Source organism: Megalobrama amblycephala, linkage group LG10, assembly GCF_018812025.1.
Source record: "Megalobrama amblycephala isolate DHTTF-2021 linkage group LG10, ASM1881202v1, whole genome shotgun sequence".
NCBI classification, from domain to species: Eukaryota; Metazoa; Chordata; class Actinopteri; order Cypriniformes; family Xenocyprididae; genus Megalobrama; species Megalobrama amblycephala.
This window is the reverse complement of record NC_063053.1, coordinates 17,928,057-17,951,319: the sequence shown is the minus strand read 5'-3', so window position 1 is coordinate 17,951,319 and position 23,263 is coordinate 17,928,057. Positions and strand designations below refer to the sequence as shown.

Genomic DNA, 23,263 nt, shown 5'->3' with positions numbered 1-23,263 from the left:
AGAGCCCTGCTGAGGTTTTCAGGGCCTAAAACAAACAGAAATCGCATTGCGCCGTCTGCATGTCAGCCAATTTAGCCCACAGTCGAAATAACCACCAGCTAAGAGAAAAAAAAAGAAAAAAGAATGCCATGGACCAGGACAATGGAGACTTTTAAATGTCACACGCGTTCTCTTAAAAACAATGAGATTGCAATTTGTATAAAACAGCTCTTGGTAGGATCCAGGCATTTAACCCTTTTCTTTGAGAGAAAAAATGTCAAGAATTTCTAGGCAATTGTGAGATTCTTTGATGGCAAGAGCCCCATGAAAAGTTAGGGGTCCTTTTAAAGCACCACTTGTGTGTCCCTGACTAAGGCTGAAAATAGACTTTTTCACTTTAAAGAGGAGAAAGACATTAAAGAAAGAACGTAATTTCCATGTCCAGGTCAAAGTCAGAAATACTAAAGTCAGAAATGTTTGCCATTTTTTTATAATGAAAGTTTAATGAAACTTAATGCATACTCGGGGTCCAAAATGAACTTTAGTGCTTTCAAGTAAATATTAATAATATTATTGGGTAATACATTTACATTAAGGCAATATTCATGTCCATATTGACAGAGCAAAAAAAAACACTCTTGTTTGGTGTCTGGGCATTGTCTGTCTTCAGCTTGATCATTATCAAGTATCTTTTTCAAGCGCTTGACTTAAAAGACATTATAGAAAATAACATGCTACTAATGTGTTGGCTAACAGTAGCAAAATCTCGATGTCCCTCATACTCAAACGCTTTTCTTTCCTTCCCTCATAGTGCCGTAATTAGTTCAAGCAGCCGGTCAGCTGGTACTCTGAGACATGAGGGTCTGAGTGATCTTGGCCTGTACATGTCCTCTCTATTATTCCTCCACACAGTCAACAGGCCCTGCTGAAAATATACTCCGATCTTTCAAGAACATGTATATAAAAAAAAAAAAGTCAGCGGCTCTCGCCAGTTGCGCTTGAAGTAGCCGGCTAAACATCAGGAATTATCTCTCCCTCTTAGGTGATCTGGTGTTTATGAAGATCCTCCACTATCCTGTGAATTTCTTTATGGTGGAAATGAAGTAATGGAAATATAATTTCATTTTAGTTTTAAAACTGTTGGTGGTTAATTTGCTGAGCATTTCATGCAGAAAGAGAATCTGAAATGCCTGTGGCATCAGAATAAAATAAAGGCATCAGAATGGTTACTTTGGTGTTTATATCAGCAGTAGCTTGTTTCAGAAAACATATCAAATGCTTTTGGTTTTGTCATAGCCAATGTATCAAAATTTACTCCAGCCATGTCAGAGTGGAGGCACTGTGTGTTATAAAATAAAAAAAAAGCTATAAAATAGTTATTTACTCACAGATATATAAGAACTGCACTACCATTCAAAAATTTGGGGTCAGTAAGAAATTAATACTTATTCATTATTAATAATTATTCAGCAAGGATGAAATAAAGACATTTATAATGTTACAAAGTGTAAAGCTGAAAACAAATATATCAAGTCACCTTTATTTATATAGCGCTTTTTACAATGTAGATTGTGTCAAAGCAGCTTTACATTGATAACTGGTACATTATTTTGGCTGCACAGCAGCTCTTAAAGAATAGTGTCAATGCAGCACTGTTGAATATCAAATGTATCAAATATATCACTGTGTACACAAAAACATTAAGCAGCACAACCATTTTTCAGCTTTGAAAATAATAACAAATGTTACTTGAGCACCAAATCAGCATATTAGAATGATTTCTGTAGGATCATGTGACTCAGCTTTGCTATCACAGGAATAAATTATATTTTAAAATATATTTAAAATAAAAAACAACATTTTAAATTGTGATAGTATTTCACAATATTACTGTTTTTACTGTATTTTTGATAAAATATATGCAACCTTGGTGGGCATAAGAGACTTTGTACCGACCCCAAACATTTAAACACTCTATATACAAACAATTGAGTCTGGCTGAACTTTTACAACTGAAAACACAAGTAGTTTTGTGCTGAACATAAAACTAGGCCAATCTTTAATCAAAGACAAAAAACAAACAAACAAACAAACAAACAAACAAACAAACAAAAAAAAAACTTACAGAGCTACAGGCATCTTTGTTTTGGCAAAAAGGCTGGATCAAACATGCTAGTGTCGTCTACGATCGCGGTAAATGTAACCTCTTTAATATGTCTCATGTTTGTGCTGGTCGTCTAAGGGTTATGCTGGTGGCCTGTCTGGGAAAAGTTAAAAAGCGAGACATAGGAACACACACACATCCACACAGCCCCCATTCCCTGTCACCCCCCAGTCCCTCCACTCATCAGTCGGTTTCTCAGCCCCCTGTGACTGGCGGCTTTGTGCTCCTCACACAAGGTGCACCTGATTACTAGACGGGAACACATTATGGCAGGATACAACTGACCCTAGTGCAGCCACACAAAGACAGGAGGAAAGACAACACGACTTACTCCAGGACAGGTCTCAGGACAGAACGCTCCTGAGACACTTAACACTCAGGTAATGCTCTCGGTGTTAAAACGCACCTGTTTTGCACATAAAACTAATCCAATAATGAGTGTTACAAAAATCATCTGAAATCATCATCCTCGAGCGAGTACAACAAACGGTGATAAAATACTATCTGAAGCTAATATTAATAACTATCAAGGGGGATGGGCTGATGACTAATAAATATGTATGTACACTAAAACTTATATATGTATGCGTGTGTGAAAATGTATTTTTTTTTTAATAAATAGCAAGGATACATTAATTTGATCAAAAACGACAGTAAAGGCATTTATAATGTTACAAAAGAAAATTATGTTCTTTTGAACTTTCTATTCAAGTATCCTGAAAAAAAAAGTATCACAGTTTCCACAAAAATATAAAGCATGTTTTCAACATTTATAACAATAAGAAATGTTACTTGATCACCAAATCAGCATATTACAATGATTTGGAGTACTGATGCTGAAAATTCCGCTTTGCCATCACAGGAATTAATTGCCTTTTAAAATATATTTGGTAACACTTTAGTTTAGGGTCCTATTCTCACTATTAACTAGTTCCTTATTAGCATGCATATTACTATTTATTAGCACTTATAAAGCACATATTGATGCATTATTCTGCATGACCATATTCTACATCCCTTAATCCTTCCCAATACCTAAACTTAACAACTAATTAACTATTAATAAGCAGTAATTAGGAGTTTTTTGAGGTAAAAGTTGTAGTTAATAGTTAGATAACTAATTTAAAAGTGTGACTATATTCAAATAGAAAACAGTTATTTTATATTGAAATAATATTTCACAGTATTTTCATTTTTTTTTACTGCATTTTTGATCAAATAAATGCATTCTTGGTGATCATAAGAAAATTCTTTCAAAAACAAAATCTTACTGACCCCAAACTATTTATATATAAGAAAAACTGCTGTGTGTGTGTAACATTAAAGCAACAAGGTTTCAAATGCAGGCAGACTGTTGGCTGTTCACTGACTGTCACACCTCTTTGTAACCTTAACTGGTTCTTAGTTTAACAGGTTTGTAGTGAGTCTAACTTGATTCAATGGCCTGTTTACCTGTGCGTGCATCTGCATTCTGATAGCCGGCCAGCCCACGTGTCCATCAAGCTGACACTGGCTACCCGCGCCTCACAGATCAAACGGCAGGCGCATCGGTGGGTCACATTAATCTTGGCTCAACTTTTGTGTTCCGGTGTTCTATAGAACATGTGATTCCCATGGAAATCTGTCTGGAATCGCCTCTACTCCTTCTCCGCAATTTTTCCCATCTCAAATTTCCTTGTCATTTGGTGCCGGAACTCATGGCCCACCCCCCCCACACACACACACCTCCTCCTCTTTTACTTTCCTTAGACTGACAACATGCAAGAAGGCTGAATTCAGCAGGTAAAGCTGGGGAATTACGAAAACCAGTCAGGTTGTATCAGGTTTAAGCCTGGCCTTTCATGACAGGAATTTTTAAGTCAGCTTTGAACTTCCCCAAGAGAAAAGACCGAGCTGAAGGGATAATGGGGCAGCTTCTATCATCATGATAAGGTTCTACTTTCACTTTATGAGAAATTAACAGTTTCAAATAGTAATATATCTGAACACATTAATTTTTTGAGATTTAAACATATAGAAAACAGAATGTTGCTAAGAAACACTGTGCATTAAAACATAAGGTAACACATATTCACTATTAACTAGGAGTTTCCCCTCAATAAATTCCTAATTACTGCTTATTGAGAGTTAGTAAGGTAGTTGTAGTGGTTATGTTCAGGTATGGGGTAGGGTTAAGGGATGTAGAATATGGTCATGCATTAATATGTACTCTATAAGTACTAATAAACAGCTAATATGCTAGTAATATGCATGCTAATAAGCAACTAGTTAACAGTGTTCCCTTATCGTAAGTGTTTCCTAACATAATTAAGACCTAACATAGTTAAAACTGAATAGTAATTTTCGATAGGTAGTAGAAAACACTAAACAATTTTAGGGCTATCAACTTAACATGTAATTTCAATAAATGTAAAATAACAACAATAATAATATTAATATTTTTAAACTTGGCACAGTGTCTTAAATGATGTGAAACTCTTTGTGCAATATGCTAAACAGAAAGATGCAATACAACATCAAATGTTAAAAATAAAGCAGATGTTTTGTGTGAACTGCCCCTGTTACAGACTAATAAACTCAGTGGTAAAATAAAATGGCTGTAGGCCAGATTGCTGTATAAATTAGTCCTATAAAAATATAAACATTAATGGAAATCAGAAACCATAGCAAAAAATTTACCTTTCTGTGTCCCAGATTCGAAGAGGAGCAAAATTCTCACAGCAGGCTGTTCCTGTCACAAAGGTGCTGCAAAGATATAAAGATCTTTAGTAACGATTGCAAAATAGATGCATTCATTTTTAAAAGATACTTTTTTTAACCTAGCTAATATCAGCATTTAATAGGCATATAATAATTAATTATTATCATTTGTTGTAGTAGTAGTAGCAATATTATTATACTGTAAATAAACATTTATGAAACCCATAAAAATCTGTGATTAAGAGTTTTCAGAACATTTGCTTAATCTTTGTTCCAGCATTTAATGTTTTTAGCATTTAAATACTGAGCAGGTGACGTAATAGCGGAGTAATATTTTGGCTCCTGGAGAGAATACACACAGAGCATTAAAAACAAATTTTGAAAAGTGAATGGAGCGTAGCGAGGTGTAAAGAGTGGCTGAAGGGTATGTTGAGACAGCGGATTTGTTCACAGATGTGTTTTCGTTCACGAGATATCTAGGGGGAAAAAGGAGGAACACTGTGAAAAAAGAAAAAAGAAACAAAAACATTCGGATGCCCCCTTTTTAGTTGGGTGACAGGTTGAAATTAGTTGAGCAGGTACGGGTGGGCGGGTGTGTGACCGCAGTAGTTTTGACCTGCGTGATAGTCAGGGATTAGAGCCCTCCTGGACAGCTGGGATTGGCGGGCGAGGCTCAAGGCTCTCCTGCTCCCTGCATTGTGTTCAGAGGTGAGCTGAACAATAGGGCCCTCACACTAGTGAACACACAGGAATGTGCCTGTTTTAGCACTCAGGTATTCCTAAAATGCCCTGCTGGGATGGTCTCTTTCATTGACAGAATGCTTTCTCAGTCTCTGTGCCAACTATGTAAAGTGTGTGCGGCGACAACGTGCCTTGCAGCGAATGCTTACTGACGCACCACGCGAGAGGCACGTAAAACTACGCAAATCACAAAGCATCTCCCGCTCTCACATACTTTCATACCTCTAGAGAAAACCCAGAGAAAGAGCAGGGGGCTCTTTGCCCTCCCACTAACATCAACCAAAGAAATGGGCTTCACAATGGAATACCAGTGTGGCCTCAAATTAACAACCAGCCCGTGTGAATAAGCTCTGTAGCGCCTGGTGTCCAACTCTAAACCCTCGGCACAAAAACAGAGAGGGACAGTGACCCTTCATTTCACTCGCACACAAACACACACAACATACATAGGGACAGTTGGTTAGGCTTGAATGAAAAGGTGTGCTTGAATTTTAACATTTGATGAGGTAAAAACATGAAACTGATCATAAAAAGTAGCACCGAACAACAGCCCGTCAAGTGTTTGAAGATATAACATGGAGGCGTCGAGAAAATGAGACGCATAAGCAAAATGCGAAGCCATTTCTGGTGTGAAAAAGGCAGAAAGAAAGATAGGCCGAGCGCGAGTAAAGTTGAGGGAACCTGCGTTCTCGTCTGTGATGGATTCAGTTGGTTTGTTCATTGAGGACCCAAGCATATTGGCAAAGACAGCCATGGCAGCTGTCAACCCAGTTAGCGGTGGCCCATCAACCATATTCAGCTCGCCTGGCCAGTGCTGGCATTTTAATTACTGTTGGGTAAACTCATTTGCCCCAATGAAGGCCGTGCGCCCTAATAGAATATGCAGGCTGCCTGACCTTTGAACCCGTGTGACACAAGATACAATAGGGGCAAGGCCAAAGCTCTCTCTTCCCAGCCCTTATTACTCTCTATTACTTCAATTACTTATCCCTCAGTGAGTCCGATTGTGAAAAAACACAAGGGAGGGAGAGAAAAGGAGAAAAATAGAACACCACAATTAAATACATTTTTGTCTCCCGGACAAGTTCTGATTGATCTGAAAGGGACTCCTAGTGATATTATAGCTGTAAAAGGTCAAAGCCTCTCTCTCGCCTAATGTGCCTCCACCTTCCCTCGACCTTACGTCCCCCCCCCCCCCCAAACCGAAGAGCACAGACAATCTCCCTCCAAAGCCCCCGGCCCACGCTGCCCACCCCGAACCCCAACTCCTCTGCCCCAAAAAACCCAGCACGCCTCAGGATCATTAGAACATGTCAGGGGTTCACTGCCAACACAACCATTTTGGTAACCTAATCAGCTGACATCATTATTCGAGGAACTGTGCAGCATGAAATTAGTGCCGGGGTCACACAAACTTTAATTCAGCCCCTGCTGGGAGAGGAACTCCACAGTAACAACATTGTTAGGGCCAAACCAACACAAGCAACCACACATATTGGGTCAAGACCACCGCAAGCGCTTTTCGTACCAAACTGCACACATCACTGAAAATGTGCTGAGTGTACCTCAGAGATATGATGGGCTGTTTTTAAAATATACAAAAAAAAAAAAAAAATGTTACATATTTTTCCGTTTTACATATTGTTGTTGGTATAATTGTATGTGGAATGCAAACTAAAATATACAATTTTGTTCAAACGTTTGAGGCTTTTTTTTAATTTGTTTTGAAAGATATTATAGTATCCTGAGCTTCAAATCAGCACATCAGAATGATTTCTGATGGATCATGTGACACTGAAGACTGGAGTAATAGCTGCTGAAAATTCAGCATTGCAATCAAAGGAATAAATTACATTTTAAAATATATTAAAATAGAAAACAGTTATTTTAAATTGAAATAATATTTCACAATATTACTGTTATAAGATAAACCTTTGAACGGTAGTATATAAAAAAAATAAATAAAATAAAATAAAAATAAAAATCACACACGACAATAACAACAGTAAAAATTGATAGTTTTAAGAATAAATGAATTAAAAATAGAGATGCTACTAACTTGGTTATATTTTTCAGTAGTATGACAGGTCACTCAGTTTTTCTCAGGCTATAAAATGCTATATAGCTTTCTATATCACATTATATTGTGTACACAGCTTTACAACTGAGCAAAATGTGGCAAACCTTCTAGAAAAAACAGGTCAAGTAGTCAAGCTGTTTTTTAAAACATAGTAGCTGGTCCATGGTGGTCTACCAGCTCTGACCAGCTTAAACAACCAGCTGGTAGGTCAACCACCTACAACGGTTTGTACCAACAACAAAAAAAAGAAAAAAAAAAAGAGCTATTTATACCCAACTGAACCCATTAAAATGTTTTGTTCATATTAATGTATTTAGATTGATTCAGTGATGTTAAATACTATTGACTTGAATAAAACCAGTTAATTTAGATGTTACCATTTTAGGTTATTTTAAATCAATTGGTTCATTTCATTCTAACTTGATCAGAAAACAAAGTTTCTTTTTGAATATTTAGTTAAATATTGCCTTTTGATTCAGAACTAGCTATTCCCCCATTATCTCCCAACAAAAGAGCACAAAACAACATGACCACAACTGAAATAAGAACAGCAAAAGACAAACACAGACTAACCCTCACAAAAACTTACATACACATATTTAAGCCAAAAAAGGATAACATATAAATGAGAAAAGGTGTTGAAATATTTCAACTCTATATTTATCTAAAGATAAATTACAATAGAATCAAATAATCAAAATGCCACTTAAATTATCATTAATTGTGTAAAGACTATAATAAATGAGGAACATATTTTAAACACAGAGAAATACATTTATTGAACCCAAATGCATCTCTCTGTCCTAAAGGCCCATGGGTAAAGACAGGGTTCAAAGGGAGTTTAACCCCCCGTGCATCAGCCTTGCAGTGGATGTTGTTCATTTGTTATAGCTGACCCCTGGCTTTGTTCAAGGGGATGTTAGAGTGCTTTCATCTTAGTCCCTAAATATGTTTGAATTGAAAAGGGTTATGATGTATTTATATTGGCTGGAGGAACACAATAGACAGGGTCTTTCTCTTTCCCTCTCTGTGTCAACCCTCCTGCCCCGTCTTCCAGCCCAGCTCCCCCAAGCCCCCCTCCTGCCCCCCTGTTCAGCTCACACCCGAGTTCACAGACCTTTTGGCTTTCTGTTCATGTGCCCTGCATCTGAGGTCAGAGGAACATTCCATACACCACCTTTTGCTTAGCGGAGTGGAACAGCACCACATCAATTTAGACCAAAAAATACAAAAAAACAAAAATCCATGAGAAAGTCAGCAGCCAGTATACGCAGATCTCATCTTAACACTTACCTGCCACTTAATAAATGACAAGCACATTTATCAGTGCTTCAGATTAACAAAATAACTAGGTAGTCTTAAAAGGGCTTTTAAAATTAAACATTTAGGAGCCAAATTTCAAAATAGTTAGCTTAAACATGACACAACTGATGTATGGCTCCAACATGTCATTTACCTTACAGTTTTAGGGCATGTTGACACCAAGGATGATAACTATAATGATAACTTTAGAGTTTTAATAATCATTCTAATTTTATAAGAATAAATAAGTCCACACTACAGCTATAACAATAGCAACAAAGAGAATTGATATCCTTGGAATTAGGGCTGCAACGATTAATCGCGATTAATCGTTTGCAAAATAAAAGTGTTTACACGTAATATATATGTGTGTGTTCTGTGTATAATAATTATGTATATATAAATAAATACACACACATTCATGTATATATTTAAGAAACATGTTATATTTATATATAAAATATTTATGTTTATATGTAATATAAATTATATATAAATATATATATTTATAATACATGCATATATTTCTAAACTTTATACCTGTATGTGTGTGTATTTATATATACATAATTATTATACACAGAACACACACATATATATTACGTAAACAGAGACTTTTATTTTGCAAACGATTAATCGTGATTAATCGTTGCAGATAAATGATAAAAACATTTCTAGCCAATCAGAATCCACCTGGCTTTAAAGAACTTGAGCATTTAAAGTGACAGACAACAAAACTGCAGTGTGCACTTATAAAAAAACTGAATGTTATTGGTCATTGGTGTGGACACTAATCTAGTTATCATTATAGTTTTATATAGTTTCTTTATTCTTGCTGTAAACAGGTCTTTACTGTAAAGCAAAGATTCAAAATCACAATTTAGAATCACTATGCTGACCAATATTTTGTTGTGACAATGTATCTTTAATCACAAGTAATGATTCACATTTAATTAGAACTGGACATAACTGAAAAATGACTTGCTGGGAATCACGAGAATCAGTTGTGAACTCTTTAATGGTCTGATTAAAATTGCAAACTTGAGTTTGAGACAGTGAATTTTTGTGACTGACTCATAAAAAAAAAAAAAGTAATTTGTTCATGAATCAGACATCATGCTGTGTTTGATTCTCCATACAAGAATCACTGGTGCACGCTTTAACGAGATATCTGACCAAACTGCATACGGATGCTTTGCTTACTTGACTTTCTTTTCGACTAGATTTTCAATTATTGTCACGTTTTTGGTCACATTTCTGACCATTTTAGTCACAGTCTGGAGCCCTGTTTATGATGGCCTGGATCTGTGTCGCTTGTGCTACTGTTATTTCCATCTGGAAAACATTTCTTCCCATTCGGAGCAGCAGGTTGCTTAGCAAAATGAAGTAGATTTAAAACTGTCACTGTTCAAAAAGGATATTTTAAGTCTCTTTTAGTATTGTTACAATGTGTCTGAACTTAGTTGTTTCATTTTAAGTCAAGTCTAACTATCTGTCTAAGAAAAGCACAGACAGTCATGCATAACACCACAGCCACAGAGTTAACTCCACAGCTAACTTCTGAGCAAAAATGCTTTTTAGGGAATAACAAAAGTTTCCATCTCAAATGCGCCTGGGGAACACCTGTATGTGGCATGTGTGTAATGATCTGCTTGTGCAAAGCCTGCATATTGACTGCAATTATTCAGGACACCACCTGCAGTCAGAGGCTATAGCTCCCATGCTGTGCTTTCAGTAGTAAGCGCCCTGTATTTAACGTGTGGGAACGCACATTCTGTCCGTTATCGCTTTATTGTTGCAGACTCTTTCTTTTCTTGCTTTCTTTCTTGTTTTTTCCCCTTTTTTAACTAATTGAATTCTTGACTCCTAAGACACGGCTCACCCTCCCAGCCTTATAAGAGAGAGAGAGAGAGAGAGAGATGAGAAGCAAAATGAATGACATGAATTTCACTCTTTTTTCCCTTCTCTCTCTCTCTCTCTTTTTGCTTGAATGAGGTGGAGCAAAGGGGGTGAAATTGGGGCGGGTGAGCTTAGGGTGGTAAAGAGGGGTACGTCTCGCTGTACTTTCATACTAAGGGTCATAGGTCACGCTCCCTCCGTTTGCCAGAGAGTGGCGTTTTGGGGGCGGTTTATCCAACAATCATTTTCTTTGGAAAATTTCAAAGGCAGTACCCCTGCAACATCTTTGTAGTTGTGCTTGACCAACTCTAAACAAAACAGGCCTCCCCAAAAAGAAGCCTTTCTCGCTTCTCCTTGGGGTTGCTTCTCTTTTTGACGCTCGCGCCCTGTTTCTTTTCATCCCCCCTGCCTAGTCGCTGCGGGCTCATTGCAACTGCTGAGGTAGTGTGTACTGCGCTCTTTGAGGCAAGCAGATAGACGGAACGCTTCTGTCCATAGTGGCGTGGCCTATCCCATCACAACATACAAGAAGCACAAAATTATCAATATCTGCTATCTGTGTTTACATTCTCTGCATAAGACATTGATTAGCCATGTTTAAAACTCCCTGGATGATGAACAGACACAAATTCATGCACAATTTGAGGACATGCGCATTTGATCTTCCAAGTGAGGCCTCTTCATCTAAACTGTAATTAAACAATGTCTGAAAAGCTAAACGAACGTAATTCTCTCAAGATCTGAGATGTGCATGTGGTATTAACAAGACCGAATGACACATTTCAGGCTAATAAAGTCTTTCATACTTTCGCTGCAAGTGAAGTGCTGACATCAAACTAAAAACAGACAAACCACTTAATGAACTAGCTGACAGGCTCTGTGGTGCATGTGTGTGGGATATATGCAAGAGGAAGAGTGGCCGATGTACCTTACACACACTCTGGCTAGAGTTACCTAGGTCTGGATGGATTCTTCCAGACTCAACAAGTCCCATCTTGTCAGTTAAAATCTGTCATGTCTGACACTACAGGAAACTATTTATCACAAGAAGCGCTCCCTACTAATTCTGCATCTACTGGTAAAAAGGGAACGACAGAGAATTTTAAATGTGATGGGTCAGACAGACATAAAGCAGTGAAGGATGGAATGTCCAAAGGAAATCAGGAGATGTCCAATATCAAGTGCCTGCTACAATTACAATCCATTAAAACTGTATAAATTAATATAACAAATAGACAAATAAAATGATAAACAGTAATATTAAAAAATATACACTACCATTCAAAAGTTTGGGGGTGAAACTTAGAATATTATTAGAAATATGAGTACAATTTAAAATAACTATTTATTAAAATGTAATTTATTCCTGTGATGCAAAGCTGATTTTTCAGCATCATTACTCCAGACATTAGTGTCACATGATCCTTCAGAAATCATTCTGTTTCTAATATGTCTAATATGTTGATTCAGTGCTCATGAAACATTTCTTATTATCATCAATGTTGAAAACAGTTGCGCTGCTTGATATTTTTGTGGAAAGCATGATACAAATTTTCAGGATTATTTGATTATTTTATTTGAAATAGAAATAATTTGAAACATTATAAATGCATTTACTGTCACATTTGATCAATTTCCTGTGTTAATTTCTTTCAACCTTACCAACCCTAAACTTTTAAATAGTGTATAATAATTTCTTTCAAAGACAATAAATTGAACGTTTCCAAATTAAGATTAAATTTGGGGGAAAAAGTAATTTGTTTGACATTGCATTGCCTTCATCCATTTCTTCCAGATTTTATATGCAAATATAAACATGAACATGCGGAATAAGAAATTAAAACATTTCATTTTATTTTAAACATTAATTTTGTAATAATCTATAACACAAATCTTTGGTAGCTCTTGCTTATTCCTTAATCGCATGGTTTGGAAGTGAGTATACAGGTTAATTGCCATGTAAACTGTCAACCAATTTTATCTCCAAAGAGCAACTGAAAGACTTGAAAGAGTAGCTTTCTCCTCTGAGAGCCACATTACCAACTGAACGAGTCATTCCAGGTCCTAAAACAGTGTCCTCAAGATAAAATGTATGCTAATCAGAGGCCATTAGTAGCAATCAGGGCCTTTCCTCGCACAGGAGCAGATGAATCAACATTTAGGGTGAGAGTCTGAAGTCTGACATGGCAGACAAAGACTAGACTGAGATGGGGGTGGGGGGGCTGGAGGGGGGGGGATGAACCAGTCAAGCTCACGGGTTACAGATCAAGAATCAGGAATCATTTGGGCTGCTGTGAATGGCTTTTTTTTTTTTTTCAACATGCTGTCTCTGCTGTCTCTTTGATATGAGATTGTAAATGGAATTCAGAACAGAAGAGCAACCCACTGGAGTGAAATGAGAACAATGCAGGGAGCCAGAGTGCCCATTACCTTCGCAATGGGAGAGGGGCAGTTTTTTTGGAGTGGTCTCATAGTTAAGGCTGGGACCGCTAGCCATATGACACCATTTAGGGAATTTCAGAGCTAGCGTTCACATTGCAACATCAGCTGTGAAAGTCATGCAGTCACCGTGGAGTTCTTCAAGTCTGCACAGGACCTGTCCTGCCCATCGTTCACCCACATTACGCTTTGATATAACCACTGAAAAACCTGAGAAGAGGGTCCAATATTAAAAAAAAAAAAAAAATGCAGTGAAAAACCGAGGCACCTAAAATTGTAAAAAGCAATCTCAGAAATAGGACAAGAGCTACTGGCTATGGTTAGGATCAGTGACTACAAAAAGATAGACGACAGTCAGCCTTGGCATTTCGCTCCAGCCGGAATATCCCACTAACAGACCTTGAGATAACGTTCCTTGGAAAAAACGACGGCAAAAAGGGAGGGAGGGTAACGGAACAGGCGAGGAGGGAGGTTAAAAAGAAAGAAATACAAATCAGAGACTGAGCAAATGGTGCCGGGAAAAAAGAGAGAAGGGCTATATTTTCTTACGTGGTTCTTTTGTTTTATACACAAGTGTGATTCTGCATTGGGTTGGAACAATACAGCCCCTAACACCTGAGTGTCAGAGGCGACCATATGCACACTCTTTCGACATCTTTCTTCTCTGTTCTTTCTCTCTTCTTTGTCCCTCACCCCTTCCCTCGGACCCGTTGCTCACTGCAGCGTCTCCTCTCTTGCTCCTTGTCCTTTAGATACCTCAAGCGTGAAGCTGGAACAATTACATTTGCAACACAAGGGCTTCCCATCTAGTCCTTCAGGTTTCCAAATTAAAACACACTGTGCAATCACTATTTTGAAACCCTCTCCATCTACAGTTTCAGCTTCTGACTGTTGTAGGAGTGAAAGCAGAGCATACTCTCAATTAGAGGACATCTGTTGCTCTTTCTAATTGGTGGAGCTCACACATAGGAAACAGATCATCTTGAGAGGAAAAGACACAAAAACTAAGCAGTCCCAAAAATACCAGCCTTAGTATGTTATTTAAAATCAAATAATGGAAGTCAAAATTCCTTTTTCTTATGGGTTTGTGCTATCCTTTTCTTCCACTTGACCAGCGAACCACAGAAATATTTTAAAAGTAATAGTTTTAATAGTTCAGGGGTTTTCAAACAGATGCAGAGAGGTCTTTGGGGGTCTCCCAAAAAGTTCTGAATAAATAAATGTTTATATAATAATAATAATAATAATAATAAAAAAGGATAAAATAATGCAAAAAAATGCAAAAAAATAAATAAATATTGTATTAATATTAATACAAGTAGTAATAACAAGTAATAATACAAATAGTAATAAACAATATTATGATTTTATGGTTTGATTCTGCTTTCTAAACACTGGTCATACATCAGGATATTAATCACAATTAATTTAATTATATTGACAGTATACACAGTTACACTACAGTTCAAAAGTTTGGGTTCGGTAAGATTTTTTTAATGTTTTGAAATAGTCTTTGCTCATCATAGTTGCAATTATTTGATTAAAAATACAGTAAAACCTGTAATATTGTGAAATATTATTAACATTCAAAATAACTGTTTTCTATTTTAATATATTTTAAAATGTAATTTATTCCCGTGATGGGAAAGCTGAATTTTCAGCATCATTACTCCAGTATTTAGTGTCACATGATCCTTCAGAAATCATCCTAATATGCTGATTTGGTGCTCAAGAAACATTTCTTCTTATTATTATTAATATTAATGTTGAAAATGGTTGTGCTGCTTAATATTTTTGCGGAAACCCCACTTAATAAAATTAAGGATTCTTTGATGAATAGAAAGAAACAGCATTTATTTAAAATAGAAGGCTTTTGTAACATTATAAATGTCTTTACCATCATCATCCATTTTAGGAATGGATTCGGTGAAAAGGCATTAAAAAGTTTGAAAACCCCAGGTTTAGTTGACGCCTTTATTTCAAGTCAATTTCATCAACTTCTCCCACCGTCAACACATGTAAAGAAGTGTGGTCCATTATCTGGGTCCGGCAGTCTGCTTTGGAGGCCTGCTATTTCAGCCATCAAATTGGAGAATTAATGATGTGTATAATCGTCTCTTATTTTGAAATCTAAATTCTTGGCTGTGGAGACGGGGCAGCAGGGATTAATAACTCGGCTGAGTGACTAAAACTGCGTTGAACCATTGCATCTGCTCAAGTAGCAGTGGCTTTCTTCCGCTACACGCTGGCCACGTGACAAAAGATGAGAGCGTGGCCGAGCCGGTCAGTGTGTCTTTAGTGTCTCCCAGCACACAGTGTTTCCATTCCTTCAGCTGTGCTGTGAAGGTGCGTTTGACGGATCAGTGGCAGGTGGAGGCTCTGCGCTAGTGTTACAGCTTCATGTGCCTGCGTGTCATTAAGCGTGTGGGAGTATACATGGCCGAGCAATCAAAGGCAGCAGGAGCAAAGGCAACCCCGCTTCGCCATAATATCCTGCATGTTTTTTTCTCTTTCCCTCTTCGCCTGCCTCACTCCATCCCACACTTGTTTAAACAGCTCATCACATTGGGAAACTTCCCAGATGTATTGGGGGAGAAACGGTTAACCAGTTGTAGACTGAAACAGCTCTGTAAAGTTCAAAAGTCTGTAACGATTTATCATCTGGAAGGTTCAACACATTTCTGTGTTTAAAAAGTCAAGAAACACAAAGAAACATTCAATGATGTATCGCCACTGTCCTAGTGAGAGTTAAGAAGCGCGGAAAACGGCGTAGGGTACATTTGAGCATTTTAAGACCATAAAAAGGGTCTTTTTCCACACTATGAGGGGGCAAAATTCTGCTTTCTAAGGCTTTAGGGGCCGGGATCACATTCTTCTGCATCTGCATTTCAGAGGTGTGAGCTAATTGACTTCAAAGCAATGGCATGGCAATAAATTGAAGAGTATGTATTAAAAAAGGGTCTGGCCACCTGCTTTGGGTTGCCCTGTCTATGACCACTTCACCTCACGAGCCGTAACGATGCCGCCACCCCCACCCCGCTCTTTTAAACCCAATGATACATTCATTATTTGAAAGATCTCAAATTCTCTTTGATGAAAGCAAAGGTTGATGTTCAGGTCTGTTGGTGATTCATATGGTGAGAAGAACAGAGGAAACCAGTGAGTATGAAGTATGCAGCAGAATCAAACACATAATGTCTAATGAGTGAGACAGCCTGAAGCTAGAAGAGCATCATGGACACAGTAGAGGGAAATACACTGTCCAAATGTCTGAGGCCACTAGTCAAAATGCTTTTATTTTGCATAACAATTTGAGTGAAAAGTTGAATTGAAATATTTTTGCATTTAAACTTCTTGCATTTTGAGCATCTTGGCTTTTATTCAAAAAAGTTGTATTCAAATATGTATACATTTGCTTATACAGTGACCTATAAATTGTTCTGAAGCATAAATGTTTCAATTTTCATCATAATGTTTCTTGTTTGAAATTATACAAATTTCTGTTCATTTCCAGGTTTAAATTAGATTTTGAATCCCTGACTTTCAATGCAGTCTCAGGCTTTTTGCTGCCATATATAGTAACATAGTATTAAAAAGTAAACTTTTAAAGGGAAAGTTCACCCAAATATGAAAATTCTGTCATCATTTTCTTTCCAAACATATATGACTTTCTTCTGTGGAACATAAAAGAAGATATTTTGAGAAAATTCTTTAAAATATCATCTTTTGTGTTCCACAGAAGAAAGTCAGTCTTGGAATGACTTTATCAAATATCTTTTATTCATTAAAAATCAAGGACTGACAGCAACAAATTCATCAAACACTGGAACAAAAGTCTTTGGTAGAGTATATGTTAGCTTTGTATGTTAGATTTGTGGTTAGACTATTAACCACAAAGACCAGACAAATCTCATCGCACAAATAAATCATGAGTACAGGCTTACCATAGAGATGGACTGATGGCCACCGACCACACTCTGTCATACATGGGGATTGTATGCAAGCACTGTCCAAATCGATCTGGAGTCAGAGCCCAAATCTAAAATGACATTTTTTTTTTTAAAAGAAATTAGCAAGGACGCATTAAATTGGTTTTCAATTGGGTTAAATCATGGTTTCCACAAAAAAATATTAAGCAGCCCAACTGTTTTCAACATTGATAATAATAAAATAATTTTTTGAAAATAAATCTTTGCCATCACAAGAATAAATTACAATTTAAAATATATAACAGAAAAGTTATTTTAAATTGTGGTAATATTTCACAATATTACTGTTTTTTGGTCACATAAATGCAGCCTTGTTGAGCATAAGAGACTTCTTTCAAAAATAGAAAATAAAATTGGTAACACTTTGGTATGGGGAACAGATATTCACTAATAACTATGACTTTTCCCTCAATAAACTCTTAATTTACTGCTTATTAATAGTTGGTAAGGTAGTTGTTGTAGCATTTAAGTTTAGGTATGGGGTAAGATTTAGGGATGTAGAATATGGCCATGAGAAATAAGGCATTAATATGTGCTTTATAAGTACTAATAAACAGCCAAAATGCAAGCTAATAAGCCACTAGTTAAAGTGAGAATTGTTCCCCATACTGAAGTGTTAACAAAAATCTTACCGACCCTAAACTTTTGAATGATAATATATGTTGTACAGCAATGAGTGTAAATGTTTAGAGTCTTTGCTTTTTCAGGAAGTATGAATCCCTAATGTCTTTCCAAGGTGTTTCTTAAATATAAGCTGTAGCATCACTAGGATGATGGACTGATACTATGACATCATACCAAATAGACCCATCAAGGAGTAGCACAGGGTTACTCTACATAACAGCTTTAACACGTATAACTTTAATTTACATTGAGTTACTGGAATTGATTTAAAGATTTATTAATTGCATAATAACACGCTCCTGTAACTAAACTCTTCTCTATACTGCTCACGTAACCTTCAAAATCAATTGAATGCCACAGATTAAAGGGATAGTTCACCAAAAAATGAAAATTTGATGTTTATCTGCTTACCCCCAGAGCATCCAAGATGTAGGTGTCTTTGTTTCTTCAGTAGAACACAAATGATGATTTTTAACTCCAACCGTTGCTGTCTGTCAGTCAAATAATGCTAGTGGATGGGAACTTCTACAATAAGAGTAAATAAAACTTGCTTAGACAAATTGAAGCATATGCGCGAGACATCACTGCTGCTGTCAGAGCGTGATCAGACCAAACGAATCGAGTGATGAATGCAGTTGGAAATAGTGGTGTATTAGAGGTAAAAAATGATATAAATACTGTTCGGTTTCTCACACAAACTGATCGTTTCGTGTCTTAAGACATCAATGTGTCGTCACGAGCCGCAGGGTTTAATTTGGATTTGTCTGTTGTGTTTTATTTACTCTTATAGTCCAAGTTCCCGCTGACTTGCATTATACCACTGACAGACGGCAGCGGTTGCAGTTAAAAATCATCATTTGTGTTCTACTGAAGAAACAAAGACACCTACATCTTGGATGCTCTGGGGGTAAGCAGATAAACATCAGATTTTCATTTTTGGGTGAACTATCCCTTTAAGTGAACAGAATCCAATGCAAGACACCTAGTCATGGACACAGCTATGATATTTACTTAAATGAAAGCAAGAGCAAAACACACACACATCCACTAACCTTTGAGGTCTTGTCTCTGGAGCCACTGACTATCACACCCCCTTTACAGTCAATGCAGTTCACCTCCTGATTGTGACCGTAATACTCCACAGAGTAATCACTTCCTTTGTCATGAACAATTATTTTACCATCTCTGAGAAGAAAAAAATGGACAAAGAGTAAACATTGGTAGGAATAATTCTACATACAAGAAGAGCATTAGAGCAAATAAACATCAATGAAAAAAAATCCTTCTGTTCAGGATTGTGTGTTTAAAACTACAAGCTATCCCAAACAATCAAACTACAAAGTGTGGACTCACTGAATGGCTGAACTACTGTAGTTAATATTTTACTGTGTTTAAATTTAGGAAATACCTAGTGGCACAATAACAAAAAAAGAGGGAAAAAAGCACATTCCTGTTTCACCTTTCAACTGAAGAATACTGGTGGCTGCGAGACATTTTTTTTTAAGGTCTGGATATCACACTAAACCTTCATTGCATGTGTGACAATGGAAATCACATAATTTCTCATTTTTAAAAAAAATAAATTGATAGATTATAATAATAATCAAGTCAGCAACAACCATATGATGAGATTAGATGAGCAAGTGATTCCTCATCAAATCTGTTCATTCAGTTGCTGAATTGATTATTCAAATAAAATACAATAAAATAAAATAACTGAATGACCATGGATTTACCCTCCTGCACTGATAAGGTGTGTGTCTGTCAGAGTGAATCTGCACACGTCCTCTCGGTGTCCCGAGAACAGGGCCACTCGTTTGTTCTGAAACTTCCCCCCCCCAGCTCTCAGATGGTACGCACTGATGTTTGCTGCCTGAGAGAGATACAGCACATCACAGTCCAGCTGTATCCACGGCAACAAGCTGTGGGCGAACAATCAAGGAATGGAAATTACTCCTACGCATGTTTTTTCTGTAGTTCAATCTGTATCTTGGGGCTTAAGGTGACGAGGAGGCTAATAAAAAAACACAATAATGTCTTGTCCATATTGGCAAGGTCAACTACACACCCTAAGTCAGAGGATAAATGTCTGAAAAAATATGTATTTTGGGGTTGGACAATGAAAGTATGACATCTTCCAACTTATTTTTGAATTCCTTTTTTCCCCTTCTCCCTTTCGAAGTACGGGGTGGGTCACATTATAACCATTTTATTCCACTAGTTTGAGCAATTGTATTTCTGCATTTGTACATGCCTAGCTATTTTATACATACAATTCAAGTTACTTATGCATTTTGATGCAATGTATGTAAATAAAGTGCAATATGTATTTGACTGGAGTTAAAAGGACTTTTATAATATAAAATAACAACTCACTTAATTTTCCATTTTAAAAGAATTTCTTTACGACAGACTCCATTGATCCAGTTGTGGGACACCCTCACTCTGTCCTTAAGAGGAATGGAAGGACATCTGAAAAAAAAAAAAAATGGAGGATGCTCAGGGGATTTATGGTTGACATTATTTGATCTTAGTTTACATAACTGGCTAAATAAAGCAATTAATGTCTTCATGCTCTCCCCTTTGAAAGCAGACTGAGAGGATTCTGACATACTGCTTCTTTATAATTTCTTTCTAGCATACGGTGGAGACGGAGCTGCCAACCTATTTGTTATGTGCTATGTGTGATTACAATACAGTAAGCAAAATATAGGCTGCATAACCTGCTTTTGCTGAGTTCAACATGATCCTGGGTCAACATTTTTGTTGATCCTGGAACAACATTCAAATCAACCAATCAGATTTGAGGGACAAGTTTACAGATTATGTCAAGTTTAGGCTTAAAATCATGAATTGGTGCTTCTACATCAGTGTTATTCATCCATCATTTCCCTCTAATTTTTGGGATAACTTATGGGTAGGGTTAGGTTTAGGGGTAGGAATAGGGTTAAGACTAAATTTTCAGACTGGAATGTTGTTCCAGGATCAACAAAATATGTTGACCCAGGAACGCATCTAACTCAGCAAACTCAGGACATGCAATATAGGCTAGTATATAACTTTGTCTGGTGTAGGTGAGATTATAAAGCAAATTTTTTAGTGCCTGAAACTTGTACATTTTTTAAACTTTTCAACAAATGATCAGTAAAAGGAGTTGTTTAACCTTCAGAAAATGCGGACCGAAAACCTCAAGGAGTCAAACTAAACATATTTTCTATTCAATCTCTGTGGGGTTTGAAATCTTTGCAACCCTGTCACCAAAGTTTGGGTCTAATGCTTTAAAAAATGTTATGGCACATCAACATTCATATTCGTGGAAAGTGACTGAGGGGCTACTTCACTTTGGTCTAATCTAAACAATTATACGAACAAAAACAGGTTCTTTTATCCAATCTCCAATTAATCTACTTATGCTTAGTACAGTTTTTCGTCTTGAGGTCCCTTTCAAATACAGGGTTGCACATGTAAACAAAACCCACATGACTAACAGCGTAAGAAATGTACTGAATCAAAAGATACGCTGTTTATATTACGTCACGACGGCTGCGAATGCGCGTTGTTTTACGCAGTCTACGTAGTTCTGTTATTCTATGCGTAGGCCGAGACATATTAGCTAGCAACACAGCTAGTCAATCTCAAAATCCTTACAAATCTATTCCTTGTCGTGTCAAGCCAGTATTAATAATTTCTTTAGCTATTTTCCTCCAAACAACGTCTCTGGAGATGAACTGGTAGCTTCTCTTGCACGCTTGAGAGAGGCGGCAGAGCGATCTGGGATCCAGGTAGGACAGGACGAGGAACAGCACATCCTCGGGTAACTGAAACAGAAACATCGCGGCTCCTTTTCCAGATCAGCGCCTCTTCTCTTTTCTTTGTCACGTTGTGTCTGCCTCCAATAATATGAAGGGCTTTATTGAGAGGACATTCGTCGGTTTGACGTAGAAATGCGCAGAAGCCCATGTTTTTCCTCAAAGCGTGTAGTCACAGTAAGCGAAGGAAGCCATCACAACCAGTAAAATCACGTGATCCACGCAGTGCGCAGTGACTGACCAGAGCCAGTGACTCAAATTAATACTGTTGGCTGTGGTAGTCTACTTTTCACTCGGGCTGTACTGTTTGCATGACTAGTTGCTGGAGCCTCTGTGTTTTTTTCTTCTTCTGTTTTTGTTGTTGATGAAGATGATCCCCCCAATATGGAATCAATTGAAATGTACATGAGGATGAATCAGGTGGTTGATGATAATATAAAGTAAAGATTACTTAAAAAAATATACTTAACATACTAAGGAAGAAGAAGGAAGGAAAGAAAAACATTTCTACATAAAATTTAATTGTTTAATTTTTTGTTAATAACATAAAGGGCAATAATTTCAACTCAAGTTCTAGTTAAAAAAAAAAAAAGCAAAATTTTGGTATACCCTTTTCAAATTTTTGTTTGTGAATATAGTATTTGCCATGCAAAATTTAGAAGTTCACAACATACTCCATCATCTCACTTCTGTGTATTTAAGAGCAACATCTTTCAGACACAACTCATAATGAATTTACCAGTGATGAGGATAATGCTATGAGATATTATTTATGAGTTATTATGATACCAAATGTGAGTCTTATAGCTAATAGTTGAGCAGTGTGGTTTTTGTTAAACCTTCCTATTTTCCTTAGTCCCAAAGTGCATTATGTTTAAAAAATAGCAAATGCCTGGTTCCAGTGCAATGTGGTATTTCTAACTCACAAGATTGCTGCAATAAAACAATCAGTTTTAAAAATGGGGCAAAATTAAAACATCTCAAAATAACCAAATACAGTCAGATTAGTTATTAAAACTCTTACAAACCTCTTCTAATAAGCTACATGTACAGAAAAAAAAGATTAAGGGGTGGTATAATGCCATTTTTTCAAGATGTAAAATAAGTCTCTGATGTCCCCAGAGTGTGTATGTGAAGTTTAACCCACAAATAATTTTTTAAAGCATGTTAAATTTGTCACTTTTTGAGGGTGAGCAAAAACGCTCTGTTTTTGTGTGTGTCCCTTTAAATGCAAATGAGCTGCTGCTCCTAAGCAGAGTGTTTCAAGAGCTCCTGTTCAGTGTTGCCAATTTAGGGATTTTGTCACTAGATTCAAAAGTTTAGGGACAAATCTAGCAACTTCTTTGACAAACCTTATCTAGATTCTTATTTTGCCCCCTGATCTCTATTCATATTTATATAGATCAAAGAATTTGCCATCATGATGTCATCTAATGATATTTAGCTGCCAGTTTTAGCTACTTTCAATTGAAAGCAGTTGGCAACACTGCTCGTGTTAGCACATAGTGTTAGCAGTGCCGATTACCTCACGAAGACT

General features: G+C 36.9%; 1 protein-coding gene across 1 annotated transcript in view; it reads right to left on the bottom strand.

Annotated features, from left to right (window-relative positions):
• The window catches only part of fbxw4 (F-box and WD repeat domain containing 4), a 28,537-nt gene extending 6,577 nt beyond the window's left edge, over window positions 1–21,960 (bottom strand). Inside the window, exons 1-6 of the mRNA XM_048205067.1 lie at window positions 21,566–21,960; window positions 20,294–20,389; window positions 19,654–19,839; window positions 18,970–19,102; window positions 17,249–17,343; window positions 4,823–4,888 (exon numbers count right to left, since the gene is read on the bottom strand). Of these exons, the coding sequence (XP_048061024.1) occupies window positions 4,823–4,888; window positions 17,249–17,343; window positions 18,970–19,102; window positions 19,654–19,839; window positions 20,294–20,389; window positions 21,566–21,750 (761 nt within the window). The 5' untranslated portion in view covers window positions 21,751–21,960. The remainder of the gene's footprint in view (window positions 1–4,822; window positions 4,889–17,248; window positions 17,344–18,969; window positions 19,103–19,653; window positions 19,840–20,293; window positions 20,390–21,565) is intronic.
• Between the last annotated feature and the right edge of the window lie 1,303 nt (window positions 21,961–23,263).